The sequence below is a fragment of the Neofelis nebulosa genome, chromosome 13 (genome assembly GCF_028018385.1).
Source record: "Neofelis nebulosa isolate mNeoNeb1 chromosome 13, mNeoNeb1.pri, whole genome shotgun sequence".
Lineage (NCBI taxonomy): Eukaryota > Metazoa > Chordata > Mammalia > Carnivora > Felidae > Neofelis > Neofelis nebulosa.
The window spans coordinates 62,662,004-62,682,471 of record NC_080794.1 but is presented as its reverse complement, the minus strand read 5'-3'; the positions used below and the strand labels follow the sequence as shown (position 1 = coordinate 62,682,471).

At 36.1% G+C, this 20,468-nt stretch overlaps 1 protein-coding gene across 3 annotated transcripts in view; it reads left to right on the top strand.

Annotated features, from left to right (window-relative positions):
- HPSE2 (heparanase 2 (inactive)) overlaps positions 1-20,468 on the top strand; it is a 688,711-nt gene that overhangs the window by 56,948 nt on the left and 611,295 nt on the right. For all 3 annotated transcript variants that reach the window (XM_058697425.1, XM_058697426.1, XM_058697427.1), the window contains exon 3: positions 4,792-4,953. In XM_058697425.1, coding sequence (XP_058553408.1) covers positions 4,792-4,953 — 162 coding nt within the window. The remainder of the gene's footprint in view (positions 1-4,791; positions 4,954-20,468) is intronic.

Sequence of the window (20,468 nt, the reverse complement as noted above, 5' to 3'; positions counted from 1 at the left end):
TTCACATTCTGATTCTTTCTCTTGCCCTTTCAGATCTGCTGTTAAAGCCCATCCTAGTGCATTTTTCATTTCAGTTTTTGTACTTTTCAACTCTAGAATATCCATTTATTCCTTTTTTTTTAAAAAATAAAAGTATCTGTTTCATCCTCCTATTCATTGAGTCTTTGTTAGGTTTTTCTAATTTAAACATGGTTTCTTTGAATTTTTAAAATGTATTTATAATCTGTTTTTTGAAGTCTTCATCTGCTGGGGCAGTATAGAGTTAGCTCTAATTGACTGCTTTTGTTTTTATTTTTAAGTACGAGTCACACTTTCCTGTTTTTTTCCATGACTCATAATTTTTTATTGGAAACTGAAAATTTTAGATATAGCCAATCTGTAATTTTATTTTTTCCTATGAGAATTGTTGTTTTGCCTTTTTAAAATAAATTATTTTCACTTACACTTTTAATCTTGTGCTGCCACTGAGATTTCTTCTGTCTTCAAGTAGCTCCTTTCCTTGTATGATAGCTTCTGTTGTTACAGTTCTCTCATGTGAAGCTAAAGTTTGTTTTTTGGTTGCTCCCATTATGTTTGGCTTTCTGGATTTATATAGAATAATTCAGTTTTCTCTTCTATATGAAGCAAGTCTTCTTTAATGTTTTCTTTGCTGGGCTCAATACTGTTTTTTCAGCTATTTTAAAAAAAAGGTTCTTTTTATTTTTGAGAGAGAGAGAGAGAGAGAGAGAGACAGACAGACAGAGAGTGAGGGAGACATAGAATCTGAAGTAGGCTCCAGGCTTTGAGCTGTCAGTACAGAGCCGGATGCAGGGCTCAAACCCACAAACTGTGAGATCATGACCTGAGCTGAAGTCAGACACTTAACCGACTGAACCACCTAGGTGCCCCTTTTTTCAGTTATTTTTAAAAAATAAAATAATTTCCAATTTTGGCACTTTTCTTTGGGTGGACTCTAGATGATTAGTATCCTATGAAACTATTACAGGTGAAAAAACATATAATGCTACAAGTAGAGTATTATAATAATAAAAATAGTAATAGCTACCCTTTATATAGTTCTTATTATGTGGCATGCATAGTGCTAAATCTTTAATGACTCTTTACAATAACAGTATGAAGAAATAGAGGCTTACAGAGGCATTGTTGTCTGTCACTTCTGCAGCTAATAAGTGATCACCAACCCAGAATTTGAACCAAGGTCTGCTTTAACTCCAGCTCTTTACTTTGCTGCCCTTGGCTGGCATGGAATTCTGGGTGGCTATGTTACTCCTTGTATTCTGGATATGCTGGTTCTATTAATTTGATCTAAGAATTGCCTTAATCTTTTGGGCAGCAATATTGTATATGGCAGCATGTCACTGACTTACATAAAGCTTGTGTTCAACTAAAATGTACAAAACTTAATAAGATCTTAAATATTTGAGCTTGTGTCTGGCCTGGACTTTCCCTCTTATGTAATTACTTTTCACTATAAATGCAGGACTTTGTGTTCTTGTCTGTGTCTTGGAGATTTCAGCCTAAGTTCTAGGTTGCCAAGATATTTTTGAAGTTTGAATCTGTCATCTATGATATTAGCTCTTCCTCCAGATATATGTGGCCACGTACATATTTGATAAGTATTCTTTTTGTGTATTTATTTAGTCTTTGATACAATTTCAAATAAATCAGGAGTGAATAAAGAATGTATACAGCATATCTATATTTTCCCCAAACATTGTTGTTGTGTACACTTCTGAAGTCTCAGACATGTTTGGCCATGCCCATGGGTTTCTCTTCTTACTGTTGTTAAGACAGTGTGATCACTGTATTTTAAGGTTCTGGTTGGAATGATATTGAGGCTATTAGTTATAATTATTGCTTTCTCTGCCTTCTGAGCAATACATTTATTCCATAGGAAATAGAGAGTTTGGTAGGTATTCTACTTTTGTATTAGACTCCTATTAGAAGATATCTGAATAACTGAAACTTCTCTTCACTCTATATAGTATGTTTTGGTACAAGTTTTGTAATGTTTTCTGGGAAAGTATCATACATATTTCTTTTCTGGATAGACCGCCTATGGTATGCTGCTGTTACAGTATAATTAGGTTTTTCTCTTCAGTTCCTCACTTTTATTATTTACTGTAATTTACTATTAAATTTATGAGTTTCTATATAAGAGTAACTTTTGGAAAGGTCACTGGACTTGACTTTGAAAATTCCTGGATTTGGGGACTGACCACGCAATGTGAACTTGAGCAAGTCACTTAAGCTTTGTGGATCTCAGGAATCTACATATACACAGTAGGGACAATAATATTATTCTTTATCATTTAGGATTTCAAAAACAAGTAAGGATTTTAAAAATAAGAAACTAATATTTCATATAACAAGAAATCAAAAGATGTGCAGTCTGGGACAAGTATGGTAGCTGTCGTAGCTCATTAAAATCTTCTGATCTTTCAGTTCACCATCCTTAGTGTGTAGTCCTTTGCTCTCTTACTTCTTGACTCATTGCCACAAAATAGCTACTTTAACTCTGGGCTTCATATCTATGTTTTAGACACAAAGAATGGGAAAGGCTAATAGGTTGAAGGACAAAAATCCTGGTTTTCTCTTAGTGAGGTTTTGTCACTAAAGTTAAGTCCCTCTAAGGATGTCTGCCTGCAGCTCATTGGCCAGAACTATGTTACATGTCACCCCTTGCTTCAAGGAAAGCTGGGAAATTGTTTATTTTTGTGTTTTAGTCTTTGCAGTAGAAGGAAGCAAAGAAGGGATTGGGTTTACGGTTTGGGTCAGCTGGTCAACAATATCTACCACATACTTTCATAGGATTATTGGAAGGATTCAATGGTACAGTGTAATTAATATGTTTCCTCTTGCTTTCTATTGGTGGTCTTAAAAACTAGAGTATGTCTTGAATTAATTTATTCTAATTTTGTATTCAAGCCTCAGAAAATCTATGAGAGTAGTTACTTGAATGTTAAATGAGTTCAGTTTTTACCTATAGTCTAGAAAGTGTCATAAATATGTTTAGGAATAGATTGCATTGTTCCCAACCAGCTCTCCTGTTTTCATCCAAGGTTAAGTGAGAGCCATTCCCACATCTGGCTAATCTTTGTGTACTACACATCCTGACTCTCCTCATCATGGGCTTGTATTTATATCTGGGCTTCTCTATTATAGGGCTCTGTTGATGGGTTTGAAGATTATTTGTCTACAATGATGTCTCACCTTTGATGCCACATACTCTTATTTTCTCTTTGAGCATTGTTTAAAATCTTTTCTATTGCTACCATTAACATGGGCGTTAGTTTGCTACCATTAACATGGGCATTAGTTTTTTCTTTCCAAAGCCATTGGTGTTAACAGTGGCAGAACATTTTTTTTCTTAGCATTTTCCCCTAAAATCTTTCAATTTGCTATGTAAAACTTGGAAGTTTCTAGAGCTGTTATCCAGATTGCTGCTGATAATTATTTGTTTATATGATAATAAGCTGAATTATATTTTAATTTACAAAAATAAACAAATAACTTTAGGGTATCAAAGCTCCCTGCTAATTGGGAAATGTTCTAGGTGACTGTTTTTGAGGGTGACTATTTTCTGGAGAATACTTGGGCTTTGAGTAAAAATCATATTGAAGTATAAAAAGCAGCCTGTCACCAATGGGAAAATAATTGGGAAAGAAGCAGATCTGCAAAGTGACTCTAGTCCTACTCTTGTTTCCTTCACTGACTTACAAAATACTTCTAGATTTAAAGAGTTATTGGGGGGCGCCTGGGTGGCGCAGTCGGTTAAGCGTCCGACTTCAGCCAGGTCACGATCTCGCGGTCCGAGTTCGAGCCCCGCGTCAGGCTCTGGGCTGATGGCTCGGAGCCTGGAGCCTGTTTCCGATTCTGTGTCTCCCTCTCTCTCTGCCCCTCCCCCGTTCATGCTCTGTTTCTCTCTGTCCCAAAAATAAATAAAAAACGTTGGAAAAAAAAAAAAAGAGTTATTGGGGCGCCTGGGTGGCTCAGTCAGTTAAGCATCTGACTTCGGCTCAGGAGAGTCATGATCTCACAGTTCATGAGTTTGAGCCCTGCATCGGGCTCTATGCTTAGAGCTCGGAACCTGGAGCCTGCTTCAGATTCTGTGTCTTCCATTCTCTCTGCCCCTCCCCTGCTCGTGTGCCATCTCTCTCTCTCTCCCTCTCTCTTTCTCTCAAAAATGAAATAAAAACATTGAAAATTAAAAAAAGAGTTATTAATGAGTCAGAATGCAGCTAGAGGCACATGAAAAATAGCAGCAGAAATCCTGAGCAGCTAAGGAGAGAAAGGTAGCCCTAATGTGAGCTGAATAGGCTGGCTGGTAAATTTGAAAGCAGGTCACATATCCTGAATATATATACAGGAGCTATCACCTGGTCCTACAGCATGAAGTAGAGGAAATAATCATAGTCACTAGTTTTCAGACAAAGTTGTATTATTTTTTTCCATGGAGAATGGTAAAAGATGTTAAGAAAAGGCCCCAGGAAGTAAATAAGTCCTGGAGGTGAGCTTAGAGGAGAATGGAGGTGTGAGCATCTTAAATGAGGTCAGAGTGAGATAAGAAAATGGAAATTGCAGAGGATTTGGAAATGACTAGAGAAACCTACAGGATGTATCATGAAGTTGGAGACTCTTCAGGTTTATTACTTCCGAATCTCTTCATTCTGATGAAATATGGTAGTTTATAAATTCTGTCATTTTGGGTGAAACAAGACGTTGATGTGTATATGGTTATTTGTTTTGTTTTGTTTTGTTTTTGCTGCCTGCCTTTATTTCTTTTTGTAGACATTGTTCGAAGTGATGTTGCCTTGGATAAACAGAAAGGCTGCAAGATTGCTCAGCACCCTGATGTTATGCTGGAGCTCCAGCGGGAGAAGGCAGCTCAAATGCATCTTGTTCTTCTAAAGGAGCAATTCTCTAATACTTACAGTAATCTCATATTAACAGGTAAGGCTATTGGAGTCGTTTGGAATCTTAAGCATTATAGATTGATGGCCTCCATTAGTTAACAACTTGATGTTTGGTAGACACTAAAGTGGGATCTAGATGAGCCCGTATCTGTCTGTCTCCATCCACTATATCCCTTTTTAAATTGTGATTACTTTTGTCTTCCTATAAAAAATTTCTTGTAGTTTGCAGATGTATTTTGGCTTGAAGTTATAGGCAACTCAGCATGTGTGTTCTCAAAAGACAGAACCAATGAAAACCTAATGAAGCCTTATAAAAATATGACTTTTTAGATGTGTGCCAGTGGATTTGAGAGAATTACTAAATTTGGTGTCTAAGAAGCAGCTATTTTCCTCTTTCTGTGTATGCCCTTTCTGTGAACCCAGTGAACATAAAGATGAAATGTAAAAGAGATAATGATCCACAGGCTGAGCTGAGAATGTTCTATTCCTGGTGGAGTTTGAAAGTATCTGGAGAATTTGATTTTCGTTTTAAGAGCAAAGAGGCTATGAGACAGCCATACTCCCTTACATCCTTGGTTCAAGGAGGGAAGTGAATTTGTGTGAGAGCTCAAAGGAGAAAAAGCTTTTTGCAAGGCTGCCTGCAAGCTTTGCTGGTACAGAGCATGTGAGTTGCTTGCTTTCGTCAAGTTTTGGAGAAGATTCTAATAGCAGACTCTAATGTGAGAATAATGGAGTACTTGAGATGGAGTAAGAAGAGCGGTCTAAGTTACTTCCATTTTCTTGAGGGCATGCAAGGCATTCCTGCATTATATTGCTCCAAATAAAGTTTAACAAATCACAAGTGTGTGTGTTTCCCGTGTTTATCAATATTTAATATTCAAAAGATGGAATGTCTGACAGGCTATGAATATCTCACACTTATTTTTGTAAACTCCAAGTTAGGACAATTTTAATTTTTTTTTATAGGCTTCCTGGCATTTCACCAGGAATTGCTGAGTGGCAACCAAATTGTTTAACTTCTGAAAAAGCACAAGTCTCTTCCAACTTTTCTTCTTGTACCTGGTGGAAAACCCAACAGCATGAGGTGAAAGCCAGATTTAAATGTGCTTTGGTGAGCAGAGAAGAGGATTATAGATTTCATAATTATAGGCCTTGTTTTTTGCTCTTTGATAAGTTATTAAGGAGGGAAAACTTAAAAGTGATTTATAGCCAATGTATTATTTCCCTAAGTTGGTTTCCCTAAGATGGTTGGTTTAAGTTTAGATATTTGGAAAGAACATAGATTTTTATCCAAATTTCTTCATTCTGTCTCAGGCATACAGATGTACATATATTAATATTTTCCAATTCAGGTATTAGAAATATTTTTATTCCACCCTTATGTTAATTTTAGATCTATATTAAAGAGGTCAGATCTTGTGTTCTTTAATGTGGCATAAAAAGGGCTTAAGGTAATTCTAACCCTAAACTGTGGATTCAGAGTGTGGCTTGAAGGCATATTATCTTTGAAAACACAAGTGTTCTATTGAGTTCAATGGAATCTTTTCTAATTCTCAGTAACATAATCCCTTTGAATGTTTATTCGCAGTTCAAACTGTTGGAATCAACATTGTCAACTTTTACCCTGACAACTTGCTTACTTTCCACTAAACAAACTTACCCTAGAGAAGAGCCTCTTTCCTGCTCTTATTTCTCCCAAGCTGCTTCAAAGAGTCCTCAGGCATTTTCTACATTTTTCACCCAAATGCTTGTACAGAGGTGGTACCTTGCTACAGACAGAGCATTTGGTGTGCCCCAGTTTGTTTACATGAAAGTTCAAAAGGTTTTGGTTCCAGGTGTTGGGAAGAGCTGTAGCCATTTCAATTTAGCACCAGTGGTAAAACTATTTTAATGTCCTTTAACTAAGTCTTTGATTTTACACAGTGTGGTTTCCTAATTGTTATGAAGTTTAATCCTTGATTTCTTGTATAAATTTTGAGAACATGGTCTCCAGACAGCTAAACATAATATTTAAACATAACTAAACTAACTTTTGTAAATATTTCCCTTTTCAGTGATGAATGTATATTGGTAAGGAGGGTGAGGTTGAAGGGGCAGAGACCTCTCAAATGAAGTGACTCTCTTTACCAACATGTTCAGAACACCTACTCTAGGATTTCTGCTTGGTGATGTTCCACTTATTTTGTGCAACTCTGGCATAATATTTGAAATGTCTGCAATGAAAGTATTTATGTGGAACAAGATGAGGAAACTAGGCCTCCAAAATCTTAGAAAGAGATCATTTTCTTCATGACTCTGCCATCCCCTCAACCCTTCTCAATTATTTACAGAATTTCATGTATATGAGTAGCAGTGTATCATAATAGTTTTCTGGTCAGTTAGTGGTATATTCTTTATTTTAAAATTGGTTGACTAAGATCATAGTATAGGAAAAAAATAATAAAGCGATTGAAACATCAGATGGTTAAAAGCATGGTTAAAAATGATAGTTGTTGCCCTCCACCTCACAAGCAAGCCCCCATTCTTAGATGTTCCATCTTTAGCTGATGTGACTGTTAGCGTTGAGGTGAGAGGCATGCCTTCATTTTCTGCATTCCAGCTCATCTTCTCTCTTAAACAGCCACCCCTCAGATGAGAGCAGATTATATTCTAGCTTTGAAGGTCTTCTGACCTTTTTGTTCAGTAAAAGGAAACAACCCTCTAGGACTTAGTGACAGCTCAGTTAACAGAAACTAGTAACAATTCTTTAATGTGTATATCTTATTGAAGTGTTCCTCCTTATATCACATTTTTAGAAAAGTGGAGTGTATTTTTGCATGATATTAAATATGTCTTTATGTTTTCATGTGAATGATTTACATAGCAATGGAAATAATGTTAGCCTTCCCTAATATAGTGGGTTTTTGCAGTGAACTCCAAGGTTTTAGGAAGGTGATGGAGTAATACCAGTAGAACATCAGTGATAGAACTGTTTTAAATGGTGATGAGTTGCATCCTGCACTTTTCACACTGACTCAACAACATGTGGATGTATCTTATCTTGTCCTGTAGCATCCAGTTTGTCCGGGAGCATTTAAGAAAGAAAAGGGATTATTCTTCCATTTCTTTGTGTTCTCATGACTCTTAATGTAATAATGTTCTATAAGTTCGTTGAAAATGTCTTGCTGTTTATATGATAAATGAATTGACTTGGGATAATTTTGACATCTAATTAATAACTTTAATAGGGTTCAGATTCAGTATTCATTTCCCCTCACCTTGCTCCACCCCCATACTTTTTGAGGTATAAATTGAAATTTTGTGGTGGATTCCTATAATCAAATGAAAAAGTCAGCTTTAAGGGGCAATGTATTTTCTAGGATTTTGTTTAGAACATAAGCTTCTGAAGGATAAGGAATATCATATTTTTACAGCATTCTGCACAATATATAGAACATAGTGAGTGATCTTGAAATGGGGTCAAATTAAAACAAAATTTATTTATGCTGTGAAGTCATAGTCAACCCTCTGTAACTAGGCAGCCTGAACCAAAGCCCTTATAAAAGGATGGCATTACCTAAGATGCTTTCCAGGATTCTTTTATGAGGACTCTTGTCATGTTAATTGCGGCTACTTTTTGTTTTATACACCCTCTCAGTCATTAGATTCCAAAGTGGATTGGGATCCTATGGTCAGCTTTACTGTGTTACTGTGGTAGATGAATTGAGCAAAAGAGGCTTGTACTTCCCTGTTGTGGCCCATTCTTCTAAATTTAGTTGAGCAAATCAGGGCTCAAATCAGTGGAACGAGAACTGTTTTTCAGTTCCCACAAATCATAATATTAGCTCATATTATTTCCGGTTCTTTTAAAATTATTTGCATTGGGGGCATCTGGGTGGCTTGGTTGGTTAAGTGTCTGGCTTTGGATCAGGTGTGATCTTGCGGTTCCTGAGTTTGAGCCCCAAATCGGGCTCTGTGCTGTCAGATTCTGTGTCTCTTCCTCTCTCTGCCCCTCCCCTGCTCACGCCGTATCTCTCTCTCTCAGAAATGAATAAATATTAAAAAAATTTAAAATTATTTGCATTGTATTCTATAGCATTGAATACAACACACTTTATTTAACCATTTCTCTATCAATGTACATTAATTTATATACATGTTGACACATTTATTTCTGTAGAATAGATTCCTCAAAGTGGGGTGTCTGGGTCAAAAGGTATGTATTTTAAAATTTTATAGAATCAAGTTTTTTGTGGTATAATTTATATGAAGAAAAAGTAAATTTTGACAAATGTATATATCATAGAGTCATATAGCCACCACCATCTCATGATAAGATTTCCCTCACTCTAGGGGTTCTCTTGTCTCCCTTTGCAGTTTCCTCCCACCCCCTACCCCCAGTCCTTAGCTGTATGTGATCTGGTATTTGTTCCTAAATGTCATATAAATGGAATAATAAAATGGTTGTGTGTCTTATTTCTTTCACCGAGCATATTTTTTTTGAGATTCATTCACTTCTTGCATATATCAGCATTTCATTCCTTTTATTGCTGAGTGATAGATATTTCATGTTGTGAATATGCTACAACTCATTTATCCACTCCTCTGTTGTTGGACATTTGGTTTGTTTCTAGCTTTTGGTGATTATGAATAAAGCCACTATAAACATTTGTTCTTAGCTCTTTGTGTTGACATATTTTTTTCTTTTCTTTTAGGTAGGTACCTAAGAGTGGGAATGCTTTATTTCATGGTGTCTATGTAACTTAAAAGAAGCTGTCAGATTGTTTTCCAAAGTGGCTGAAACTGTCTTGCATTCTAGTAGTATGTGAGACTTCTCGTTCACCCATATTTTTGCCAACAATTAGTATTGTATGTCTTTTAAATTTTAGCTACTCTAATGAGTACGTAGTAGCATCTCATGGTTTTAATTGCAGTTTACCTTATGGCTAATGGTATTGAGCATCTCTTATGTGTTTATTTGCCATCTATATATCTCCTTTGGTAAAGTGTCTGTTTAAGCCTTTTGCCCATTGAAAAAAATAGTGAGTTATTTTCTTACTATTGGGTTTTGAAAGTTCTATATATATTTTGGGCTGTAAGTCCTTTTTCAGATATACAATTTGAAAATATTTTTTTTTCCGTGACTGTCTTATTAGTAGTTTCTTTTAGAGAGCAGAGTCTTAATTTTGATGAAGTCCAATGTATGAATTTTTTATGGTTTGCATTTAAAATTGTGATGAACCTTGCCAGATAATTTTCAGAAGAGATTATAGCAGTTTCCATTCCCACTAGCAGTAAGAGAGCAGTTATTTCCTAGCATTCTCATGAGCACTGGCTATCAGTGCTCTTTTCCAGCTTTCTCAGCCTAACAGGTAAGAAATATTATCTCATTTTTGCAGTTTTCTGGTGATAGCCAGAGAGAGTATTATTTTCACATATTTATTGTTGACTTGCATTTTGTTTTGTGAGTTACATATTCATGTTCTTTGACCTTTTTTTTAATTTTTGGTGTTGATCACTTTGTAAGTACTCTTTGTGAATTAGGAACGTTAATCCTTTGTCAAATGTATTGCAAACCATTTTCCTCCTTGAATATCATTTATTTTTTTACTCTGTTTTTAATTTAGAGCTTTAATCTCTTACTATAACTGGAATTTATGTTTATATTAGTGTGATGTAAGTATATCACATTATTTTCTTACAAGCTATGAATGCACTGTTTTAAAAATATTCTTTTGCCACTGAACTGAAACATCATATATGTTATATGTTATACTCCTACATATATGTGTATTTATTTGTGAACTCTCTTTTCTGTCACTTTTTCTGTTTATTTCTGTGCCAGTGCTGTACTGTTTTGATATCTGGTAAGGTTTGTTAACCACTCTTCCATTTTTCCCTTCAAGGTTTTCATAGCTATTCTCGTATAATTTTTGAAGGGAGTTTTTCATTTCTTCTAGTTCAAGATACTCATCACTGTATTCTGATTGGAATTGAATTCAGTTTATAACCTGATTTGGAGGGGATTGATACTTTTCTGATATTAAGTTTTCCACTTAAGATTATGGGATATATCTCTTTGCTTGTTCAGTTCTTGTTTTATGTCATTTGAAACATTTCATAATTTTTTTCCTGTGCTTTTTTTGTTTAACTTGTTCTTTAATACTTTATACTTTTGCTGATGTTGAGAGTGAACTTCTTTCTCTTTATAACTTATTTCCAGGGTAGAAATAAGCTGTTTATCAGAAACAAAGGTAGATTTTTGTCTCTTTTCTAGATTTTTTACTAAGTATTTTCCTTTAAATTTCTAAAAACCTCACAAGCAATATTAAAAAAATAGTGGTGATGGTTGCTTTTCACATGATTTCAATGAAATGACTTCATTATTTCATATATGTAAATATCTGAATATTTATCTACGAAATACTTTAAAGTCAAAGTATATCTTTCCAAATGAGAACTTTATTCATATTTATTATTATAATATAGATAAAAATAATTTTTATCAATATTATTCTAGACATCCCTCTATCCACACACACATGTATACCTAAGTTATAAACGTTAGTAAACACACACATATCTTTTTATACAAATGAAGTAATATAATACATGCCTGTTATTTTGCTTTTTTTTTTTTTTTTTTTAACGTTTATTTATTTTTGAGACAGAGACAGAGCATGAACAGGGGAGGGGCAAAGAGAGAGGGAGACACAGAATCTGAAACAGGCTCCAGGCTCTGAGCGGTCAGCACAGAGCCCGACGCGGGGCTCGAACTCATGGACTGTGAGATCATGACCTGAGCCGAAGTCGGACGCTTAACCGACCAAGCCACCCAGGCGCCCCTACATGCCTGTTATTTTGTAACATTCTTTCTCCTAATGTTTTGTGAACATCTTTCTATATCAAAGAACATCTTTCTATATCAAAGAATATAGGCTCATATTCTTTTTAATGGCTACGTTAAAATTGCATTTATGAGTATATTGTAATTATTTAACTGATCTTCTGTTGGTAGACATCATGGTTGTCTTTAATTTTTCATGATTTTAAACAATGTTGTGATGAACATCATTACATAGATTTCTTTTTATTTTTTTTAATGTTTATTTATTTTTGAGAGACAGAGAGAGAGAGACAGCATGAGCAGAGGAGGGGCAGAGAGAGGGAGGGAGACCCAGAATATGAAGCAGGCTCCAGGCTCTGAGCTGTCAGCACAGACCCCGATGCGGGGCTCAAACTCACAAGCCGTGAGATCATGACCTGAGCCGAAGTTGGACTCTCAACTGACTGAGCCCCTACATATATTTCTTTGTACAATTCCTACAAGTGTGAGTGCTATGTCAAAGGAATGCACATTTAAAATTTTGGTACATTTAGTAAATGGACTTTTTAAAAATAGTAAATGGACTTTTAGGAAGGTCATGTCACTTTATACTTATACTAACAATGAATGAGAGAAAACTCATTCATACTGTCTTTTGCTAAGGATGATTATTTTCCATCTTTTTATATGTGTTAGTATAATAGATAATAATTGAGATGGTGTGGTTGTTTCTAATTATAGTTCACAATTACTAATGATGTTAACAGTTTTTTAATATTCTTTGTCATTTTTATTTCTTCTATGAATTTTTCATTTCTCTACCCTACATTTTTATTGGGTTATTGGTCAATTTCTTATTAAATCCTTTTTAAAGGATCCTTATTAGATCCTTTTTATATATTAGTGTTAGTAATCCTTTGTCATGTATATTGCAAAAAATGCATTAAAATTTATTTTTGTTGTGCATAGTCTTTAAATTTTGTTTTTCTTTTCTGTATTTCACTTCCTTTGTGCTCACCTCTGGCAGGCTAGCAGTTTGGATCTTGTCTCTATTGCCCTTGGTTTTCCTAGCTCAGAACCAGCTTTTATGGTAGTGTTTGGTTCTGCTTTTGGTGATATTTAGGGTGTTGTATATCCAGCCTCTGGGCCACATGGCCTGCCCGAATTCTAGGTGCCCTGTAGCCCCTCTTACCACTTGTCCCTTGCCACCTCTCATCAATTTATGTCTCTGGGTGTCAGGTTAGCAGAGTTTTTTTTAATTTGTTTTTTTTTTTCCACTTAACGAGTCTAGCTCTGGTCTTCCATATCTCCCAGGGCAATTTTTATCTGCATTATCTCTTAGCAGTCAAACTACTGGCTGCCACTGTGACAGTGATGAGGTTGGCAGGTTTGGAGCATAGACTACTTTAGATATGACAGTCAGGGAAGGCCTCTCTTAGCTGAGATTTTTCCAGCTGTGTTATCAACCATTAGTATGTTCTTTTTTTTTAATTTTTAAAAAGTGTTTATGTATTTTTGAGAGAGAGAGACAGCAAGCATGAGGCGGGGAGGGGCGGAGAAAGAGAGACACACAGAATCCAAAGCAGGCTCCAGGCTCTGAGCTGTCAGCACAGAGCCCAGTGCGGTGCTCACACTCATGAATTGTGAAATCATGACCTGAGCTGAAGTCAGACGTTTAACTGACTGAGCCACCCAGGCGTCCCTCTCTTTCTTTTTTTCTAAGTTTATTTATTTATTTTGAGAGGGGGAAGGGTAGGGAGGGGAGAAGAGAGAGAGAGAATCCCAAGCAGGTTCCATCCATCCTTCCAGTGTGGAGCCGCATATGGGGCTCCATACTTAGGAACCATGAGAGCATGACCTTAGCCAAAATCAAGAGTCAGATGCTTAATAGATTAAGCCTCCCAGGTGCCCTGACCATTAGTATGTTCTAAGCATAAATGTTCCCATCATTAATAGGTTGGTAGTAATATGTGCATTGCTTTTTTGCTTTTTTTTTTTTTTTTGAGTTACTTTTGGAAATCATTGTCTCAGAGTGTGTGAAAACTAGAGGAATAGTGTCCTTATCTTGTGTTTGAATAGTAATATGAGTGTGAAAATATTTCATAAATGAATCTGCTTCATCTTTTTATTAATGAAGGAGCTGTAGTGTCTCTTGGTGCAGAAATGTGCAAGTAATTGGGTAGCTTTTAAGTCCACTAGTATGTTGGCTCAGCACGCAAACTTTGGAATCAGACAGTCTGAATTTGACTCTAGAACAGCAGCTTACCAGCTTTCTTATCTTGGACAAGTTTTTATTCTGTCTTTAGCTTTGGTTTCCTCAAGCATAAAATGGTGTTTATATTTTACCTACCTCAGAGAATTATTTGAGGATTAAATGAGATTGTGTACATAATGCTTTAGTACAGTGCCTGGTGTATAAGTATCCAATATTTGTCAGATTTATTGTTATGATTAATTTACTATGCTTTCAAATGCATATATATCTCTTGGGTAGCTGAGTTTCTTTTCTGGTACTGAAATTTGTCTGTTTTTAAAATGTCCATTGACACAGTATGGTAAGATAAAACCAATCAGAAACAATTTTGAGCTCTGCTAACTTGTGGTAACTTCATGATAAATCTCCCTACTACTCTGAACCTTGAATTTTTCAGTTATCTAGGGTGTGTATAAGCATCAGTAAAATAAAGCACAAAGAGTCACTCAGTCTCCTAGAAAAGAAAGGCCTGAAAATTGTGGGAAGCGTTCATAATTTTTTGGTCAAGCATTTTGAGTTCCTTGAAGTATGACACTAACTAGATGAACATTACTTGGTATTAGAATTTCCTGATTACCCCAAAATGAAGCTCTGATGCTGAGCAGAACATAAATTAGAATGAGCCTAATGCTGTTATCAGCATAATGAAATGTCTGCATGAAAGTCAATGACCATACACAAATGCATAGTCATGAGGTTAAATAAATAGCACATAACTAGAAGTTCCCCTTTTCTGCAGCTGCTTTATGGTTTTAAATACAAAGATATATTAAGTTGCTTGCAAGTCCTCTGTTGAACCATCACGTAAGTGAAAAAAAATTTTTTTATGAACTCAATTTCTTATTATTACATTTGACAGACATAAAATTACACTTCAATAAATATCAGAAAATATGTAACATAAGAAAAAAGGATATAATTATAAAAACTACATTTTACACATTAAAATCATTGTATTGACAATATAAATGCTAAAGGATATCTTTTATTTTTATTTATTTTTATTTAAAAAAAAATTTTAATGTTTATTTATTTTTGAGAGAGACAGAGACAGAATGCAAGTGGGTTGGGGCAGAGAGAGAGGGAGGCACAGAATCTGAAGCAGGCTCCAGGCTCCAAGCTGTCAGCACAGAGCCCGACACAGGGCTTGAACTCACAAGCTGTGAGATCATGACCTGAGCGAAGTCGGACACTCAACCAGTCGACTGAGCCACCCAGGTACCCCTGGATATCTTTTAAAAAGTGCTCATGTTCTGCTTCTCTCAAAATTAGATTTGGGAGCATTGATTGTTTTCTCTCCCAAGTTGATGGAAGCTTTGTATGAATCACAGAATTAACCTCCTTGTTTTCAGGAGTATTTGTGTTAGGAGATTATTTCTGTCTTTTCATCCATAGTCTGTAAAAGATGATATGGGAAGGAATCCTCTGAATTCATTTTTTAAAAGAATTCTTTTTAGTTTATTTTTTGAGAGAGACAGAGACAGCGCTCATGGAGGGTAGAGAGAGAATCCCAAGCAGGATCCATGCTGTCAGCACAGAGCCTGATGTGGGGCATGAACCCTTGAAACTGTGAGATCATGACCTGAGCTGAAACCAAGAGTCACTCAACTGACTGAGCCACCCAGGTGCCCCATCCTTTGAATTCATTTTAACTTTAATTTTCTTGTTCTCTCACTATGAAAGCAGTTTCTCATAGGTTCCTTTATTTAGATTGATGGCATCACATCAAACATTTTATATCAATTTGATGTCATCACATCAAACAATTGAATAATAACAATTTTTTGGATTAGTGAATTAAATGCTGATAGCTCTGTGTAGGTCTGGTTGGACCCAATGGCGGATTTTAGAATGTTTAGGTCAGTGATCTCCAAGGGTTTGGGAGAGGGTGTATAGGCACATGTGCACATAAAACCCCATTGAGAGGGGGAGTTTTGCTAATAATTAATTACACAGCCATCTTGTCAGACAATTATTAGTTTTGTACATATTTTATTTATTCTGAGAATGGAGTGAGAATTTTCATAATTGGGAAGAATTGATAATATACATCATCTGTTAGTTTATTTTCAGTGTATTTCAACATATTGCGGCTCACATGTGCCCAGTTAAGTGGATTTAAAGAGATTTTTGAGGGGCGCCTGGGTGGCTTGGTCGGTTAAGCGTCCGACTTCGGCTCAGGTCATGATCTCACGGTCCGTGAGTTCGAGCCCTGTGTCGGGCTCTGTGCTGACAGCTCAGAGCCTGGAGTCTGTTTCGGATTCTGTGTCTCCCTCTCTCTCTGCTCCTCCCCTGTTCATGCTCTGTCTCTTTCTGTCTCAAAAAAATAAATAAACGTTAAAAAAATTAAAAAAAAGTAAAGAGATTTTGGAAAAGAAATTGGATTAAATATAGTTCTAGTAATGCCAGCACAAAGTAACAAAAAGAAAATTGCAAAGCTGATGATTTTTTTAAAGTTTTTATTTATATTCCACTTAGTTAACATACTGTGTGATGTTAGTTTCAGGTGTACAATTTAGTGATTCAATGCTTACATACAATCTTTGTCAGCTAGATAATGTGGTAAAAATAATATGGCAAGAAATTGTCCAAAAATTTCTGAATTATCAAGAAGACTATTTGAAAATTAAATTTACATATTTTTTTCTTTTCTTTTTAAAAACTTATTTATTGTTTAATTTACATCTAAGTTAGTTAGCATATGGTACAATAACAATTTCAGGAGTAGATTCCTTAATGCCCCTTACCCATTTAGACCATCCCTCCTCCCACAAACCCTCCAGGAACTCTCTGTTTGTTCTCTGAATTTAAGAGTCCTTTATGTTTTGTTCCCCTCCCTGTATTTATATTATTTTTGCTTCCCTTCCCTTATGTTCATCTGTTTTGTATCTTAAATTGCTAATATGAGTGAAGTCATATGATATTTGTCTTTCTCTGACTAATTTTGCTTAGCATAGTACCCTCCAGTTCCATCTACGTAGTTGCAAATGGCAAGATTTCATTCTTTTTGATTGCTGAGTAATACTCCATTGTGTGTGTGTGTGTGTGTGTGTGTGTGTGTGTGTGTATCTTCTTTATCCGTTCATCTTTCAATGGACATTTGGGCTCTTTCCATACTTTGGCTATTGTCGATAGCGCTGCTATAAATATTGTGAATTTACACATTATTTTTAATAATGTGTCTTATTGAAAGTTTGATAGTATCCAGATATTATTATTAATACTATTTTAAAAATAGGAGTGAAAAGGTTTTTGAACCACCATGAAAATAAAGCAGAACTGTAAAATATTGCTTCTTTAATTTTTAGCTAATGATTAATGAAAAGTTTCTATTGTGACCTATGTTTTATACTGTAACCAAAATATAATTGTAGTAGGTGCATGCGTAATATATATATGTATTACATATATGTAATTATATAGTATATATTAGTATTTGTAATATATATGGATGATTATGTTAAAAACGTTTTACTGATGTGCAGTCAAATTTGAGACCACCAACCCATGAAGTTCTTTGTCCCTCAAAGCATCATAAGAGGGTAGATGTGAGCAGGAACTTTGGGGTTAAACAGACCCATGTTTTGATCCTGTGCCGACAATGTACTAGTTGTGTGGACCTTGTCCAAACTACTTAATGTCATTACCATTTTAATATCTTTTTTGAAAAACATTTATTTATTTATTTATTTATTTATTTATTTATTTAGAGAGCCCCCGTGAGCAGGGGAGGGGCAGAGAGAGAGGAGGAGAGAATCCCAAACAGGGTACATGCTGTCACACGACACGGGGCTCAAACCCACGAACCGTGAGATCATGACTTGAGCTGAAATCAAGAGTTGGTTGCTTAACAGACTGAGCCACCCAGGTGCTCCAAGAGAAAATAGCACCTTAACATGGTCTGTGAGGTTTAGATTAACCAATATTATAAAGTGCTTAATACAAAGCCATATACTCGATGAATATTAGCTATGTTGTTATTATAATTATTATGTTATTATCAACAGAGAGATTGTCCCTAGAGAGGGAATCTTTTATAAACAAGCTCATGTCTCAGATACTATCACAATGGAAAGTGAAAAAGAGCTAAATAGATTTCAAAAGAAGCAAGTCCTTAAGTGTTATGATTGTTGTCAGGACTAAAGTTTTTCACATATCTGGGGTGTGTGTGTGTGTGTGTGTGTGTGTGTGTGTGTGTGTGAGTGTGTGTGTGTAAGGGCCTAGGCTTTGGAGGAAGTAGAATTTATTTATAGAGATTATGAGGGCATGGCACATGAACACCTTGACACACTTTTTCCCTAGAGCAACTCTAGTCTCTGTTGGGGTTCTAAAGAGAAGTTCAACCATCCTACAATTTCTTTAGTCTTTGGCTTATATCCTTTGAATGTAATGACTTCAGCTGTTATAGATTACCTGTTTCTTTCCTTAGTATGAAGAAAATTTACAGATCTGCAGATAAAGCTTCACACATAATCTGGGTAAGTGAAGGTATGGTGAGAATATGAAGTGATAAATTGTACTATGCAGCAGGGAAAAATTACATTTTGTTCATTTGAAATAGCCAGGTGGTTTGTGATTCTCAGGTGGTTTATGTTGTAGAATATATTATTGTTACAGTGATTGATGGTTAATATATTAGGGAGGTTTTTATTTATTTAAATTAAAAAAAATTTTTTTAATGTTTACTTTTTGAGAGAGAGAGAGAAAGACAGGGCCCAATTGGGGGAGGGGCAGAGAGAGAGGGAGACACTGAATCTGAAGCAGGCTCCAGGCTCTGAGCTGTCATGACAGCACAGAGTCTGTTGCGGGGCTTGAACTCACAGACTACAAGATCATGACCTGAGCTGAAGTTGGTTGCTTAACCAACTGAGCCACTCAGGTGCCCCTTAAATTTTTTTTTTTTTAAATTTTTTTTTTCAACGTTTTTTATTTATTTTTGGGACAGAGAGAGACAGAGCATGAACGGGGGAGGGGCAGAGAGAGAGGGAGACACAGAATCGGAAACAGGCTCCAGGCTCCGAGCCATCAGCCCAGAGCCTGATGCGGGGCTCGAACTCACGGACCACGAGATCGTGACCTGGCTGAAGTCGGACGCTTAACCGACTGCGCCACCCAGGCGCCCCCCCTTTAATTTTTTTTAATGTTTATTTATTTTTGAGAGACAGAGAGACAGAACAAGTCGGGGAGGGGCAGAGACAGAGGGAGACACAGAGTCCAGAGCAAGCTCCAGGTTCTGAGCTATCAGCACAGAGTCTGAAGTGGTGCCCAAAGTCACAAACTGTGAGATCATGACCTCAACCGAAATTGGACGCTCAACTGACTGATGCTCAACACCCAGTTGCCAATATATTAGGGAGGTTCTTAGAGTTAAGAGACCTGGATTTCAACTTTGCCTTTTGCTTCACATGTATCCTGGGGCAAGCTTCAGCTTCCTCATTTATAAATTTGGAATCATCGTACCTGCCTTTTGTCAATATTCATTCAACCCATATCTGAGCATCTATCATATGCTAGTACTGTGGTGTCTGCTGGGATATGTAGATAAGACTTGATTTGATTCCTGCCCTCCCTGAAAGTACAGCCCAATAAGGAGACAAACATGAAAACAATTGTAGCTCAGTGTTATTAGGGCTGTATTAGAGGAATAGTCTGAGTTGGCCTAGGGGAATCAGAGAGGTCTTCATGAAGGAAGTGGTGGTAACGATCTCTAAGTTTTTACTCTTAACATAAAAATTCTCGTTAGCATTTGTTTCAGAAATTAAGGACTGTTTGACAAACTAAAAGGGAAAAGCACAGGAACGGTTTTCTTCAGATTTGTTGGCACACTTTGGTGCCTTCAAATAAAAAAATTAGTTTAAAGGTAAGTAACATAACCTTTTTGTACACTAGAATTAGAGATATTTTATGCATGTGCCTGTAGATGTGGTTTGGAATTAGAGTTGTTGAGCAACTTGGAAGATCTCAGTCTTTCTTTCTTCTTCTTGTTTTTTTCCCCTTACCTCTCTTTTGCTTCTCTGAGGATATACATCAGAGCCTCACTCTGCTTTCTTCTCCAGGTTTTAATTCACACTTGTGGCTTGAACTGTCACATGAAGGCGGGTTCTGGTTTTTTGGGATTTGTATCATACAGAATTTCATTTTCCATCTTTAAGACAAAGGATACAAAATTATGAACTCAAAATTACACATAGAAGTCTATATGGAAAGACAAAGATTGAGAATAGCCAACACAATGCTGAGGAGGAACAAAGTCAGAGGACTGATACTACACAACTTCAAGACTTGCTGTAAAGCTACCATAATCAAGATAATGTGGTATTGGTGAAAGAATAGACAAATAGATTGTGGGATGGAATAGAGAGCTCAGAAATAGACCCATACGAATATCTGATTCGGTCTTTGACAGAAGAGGAAAGATAATTCAATGGAGAAAGGTTAGTTTTTTCAACACATGCTGCTGGAACAGCTAGACATCCACATTAAAAAAAAGAAT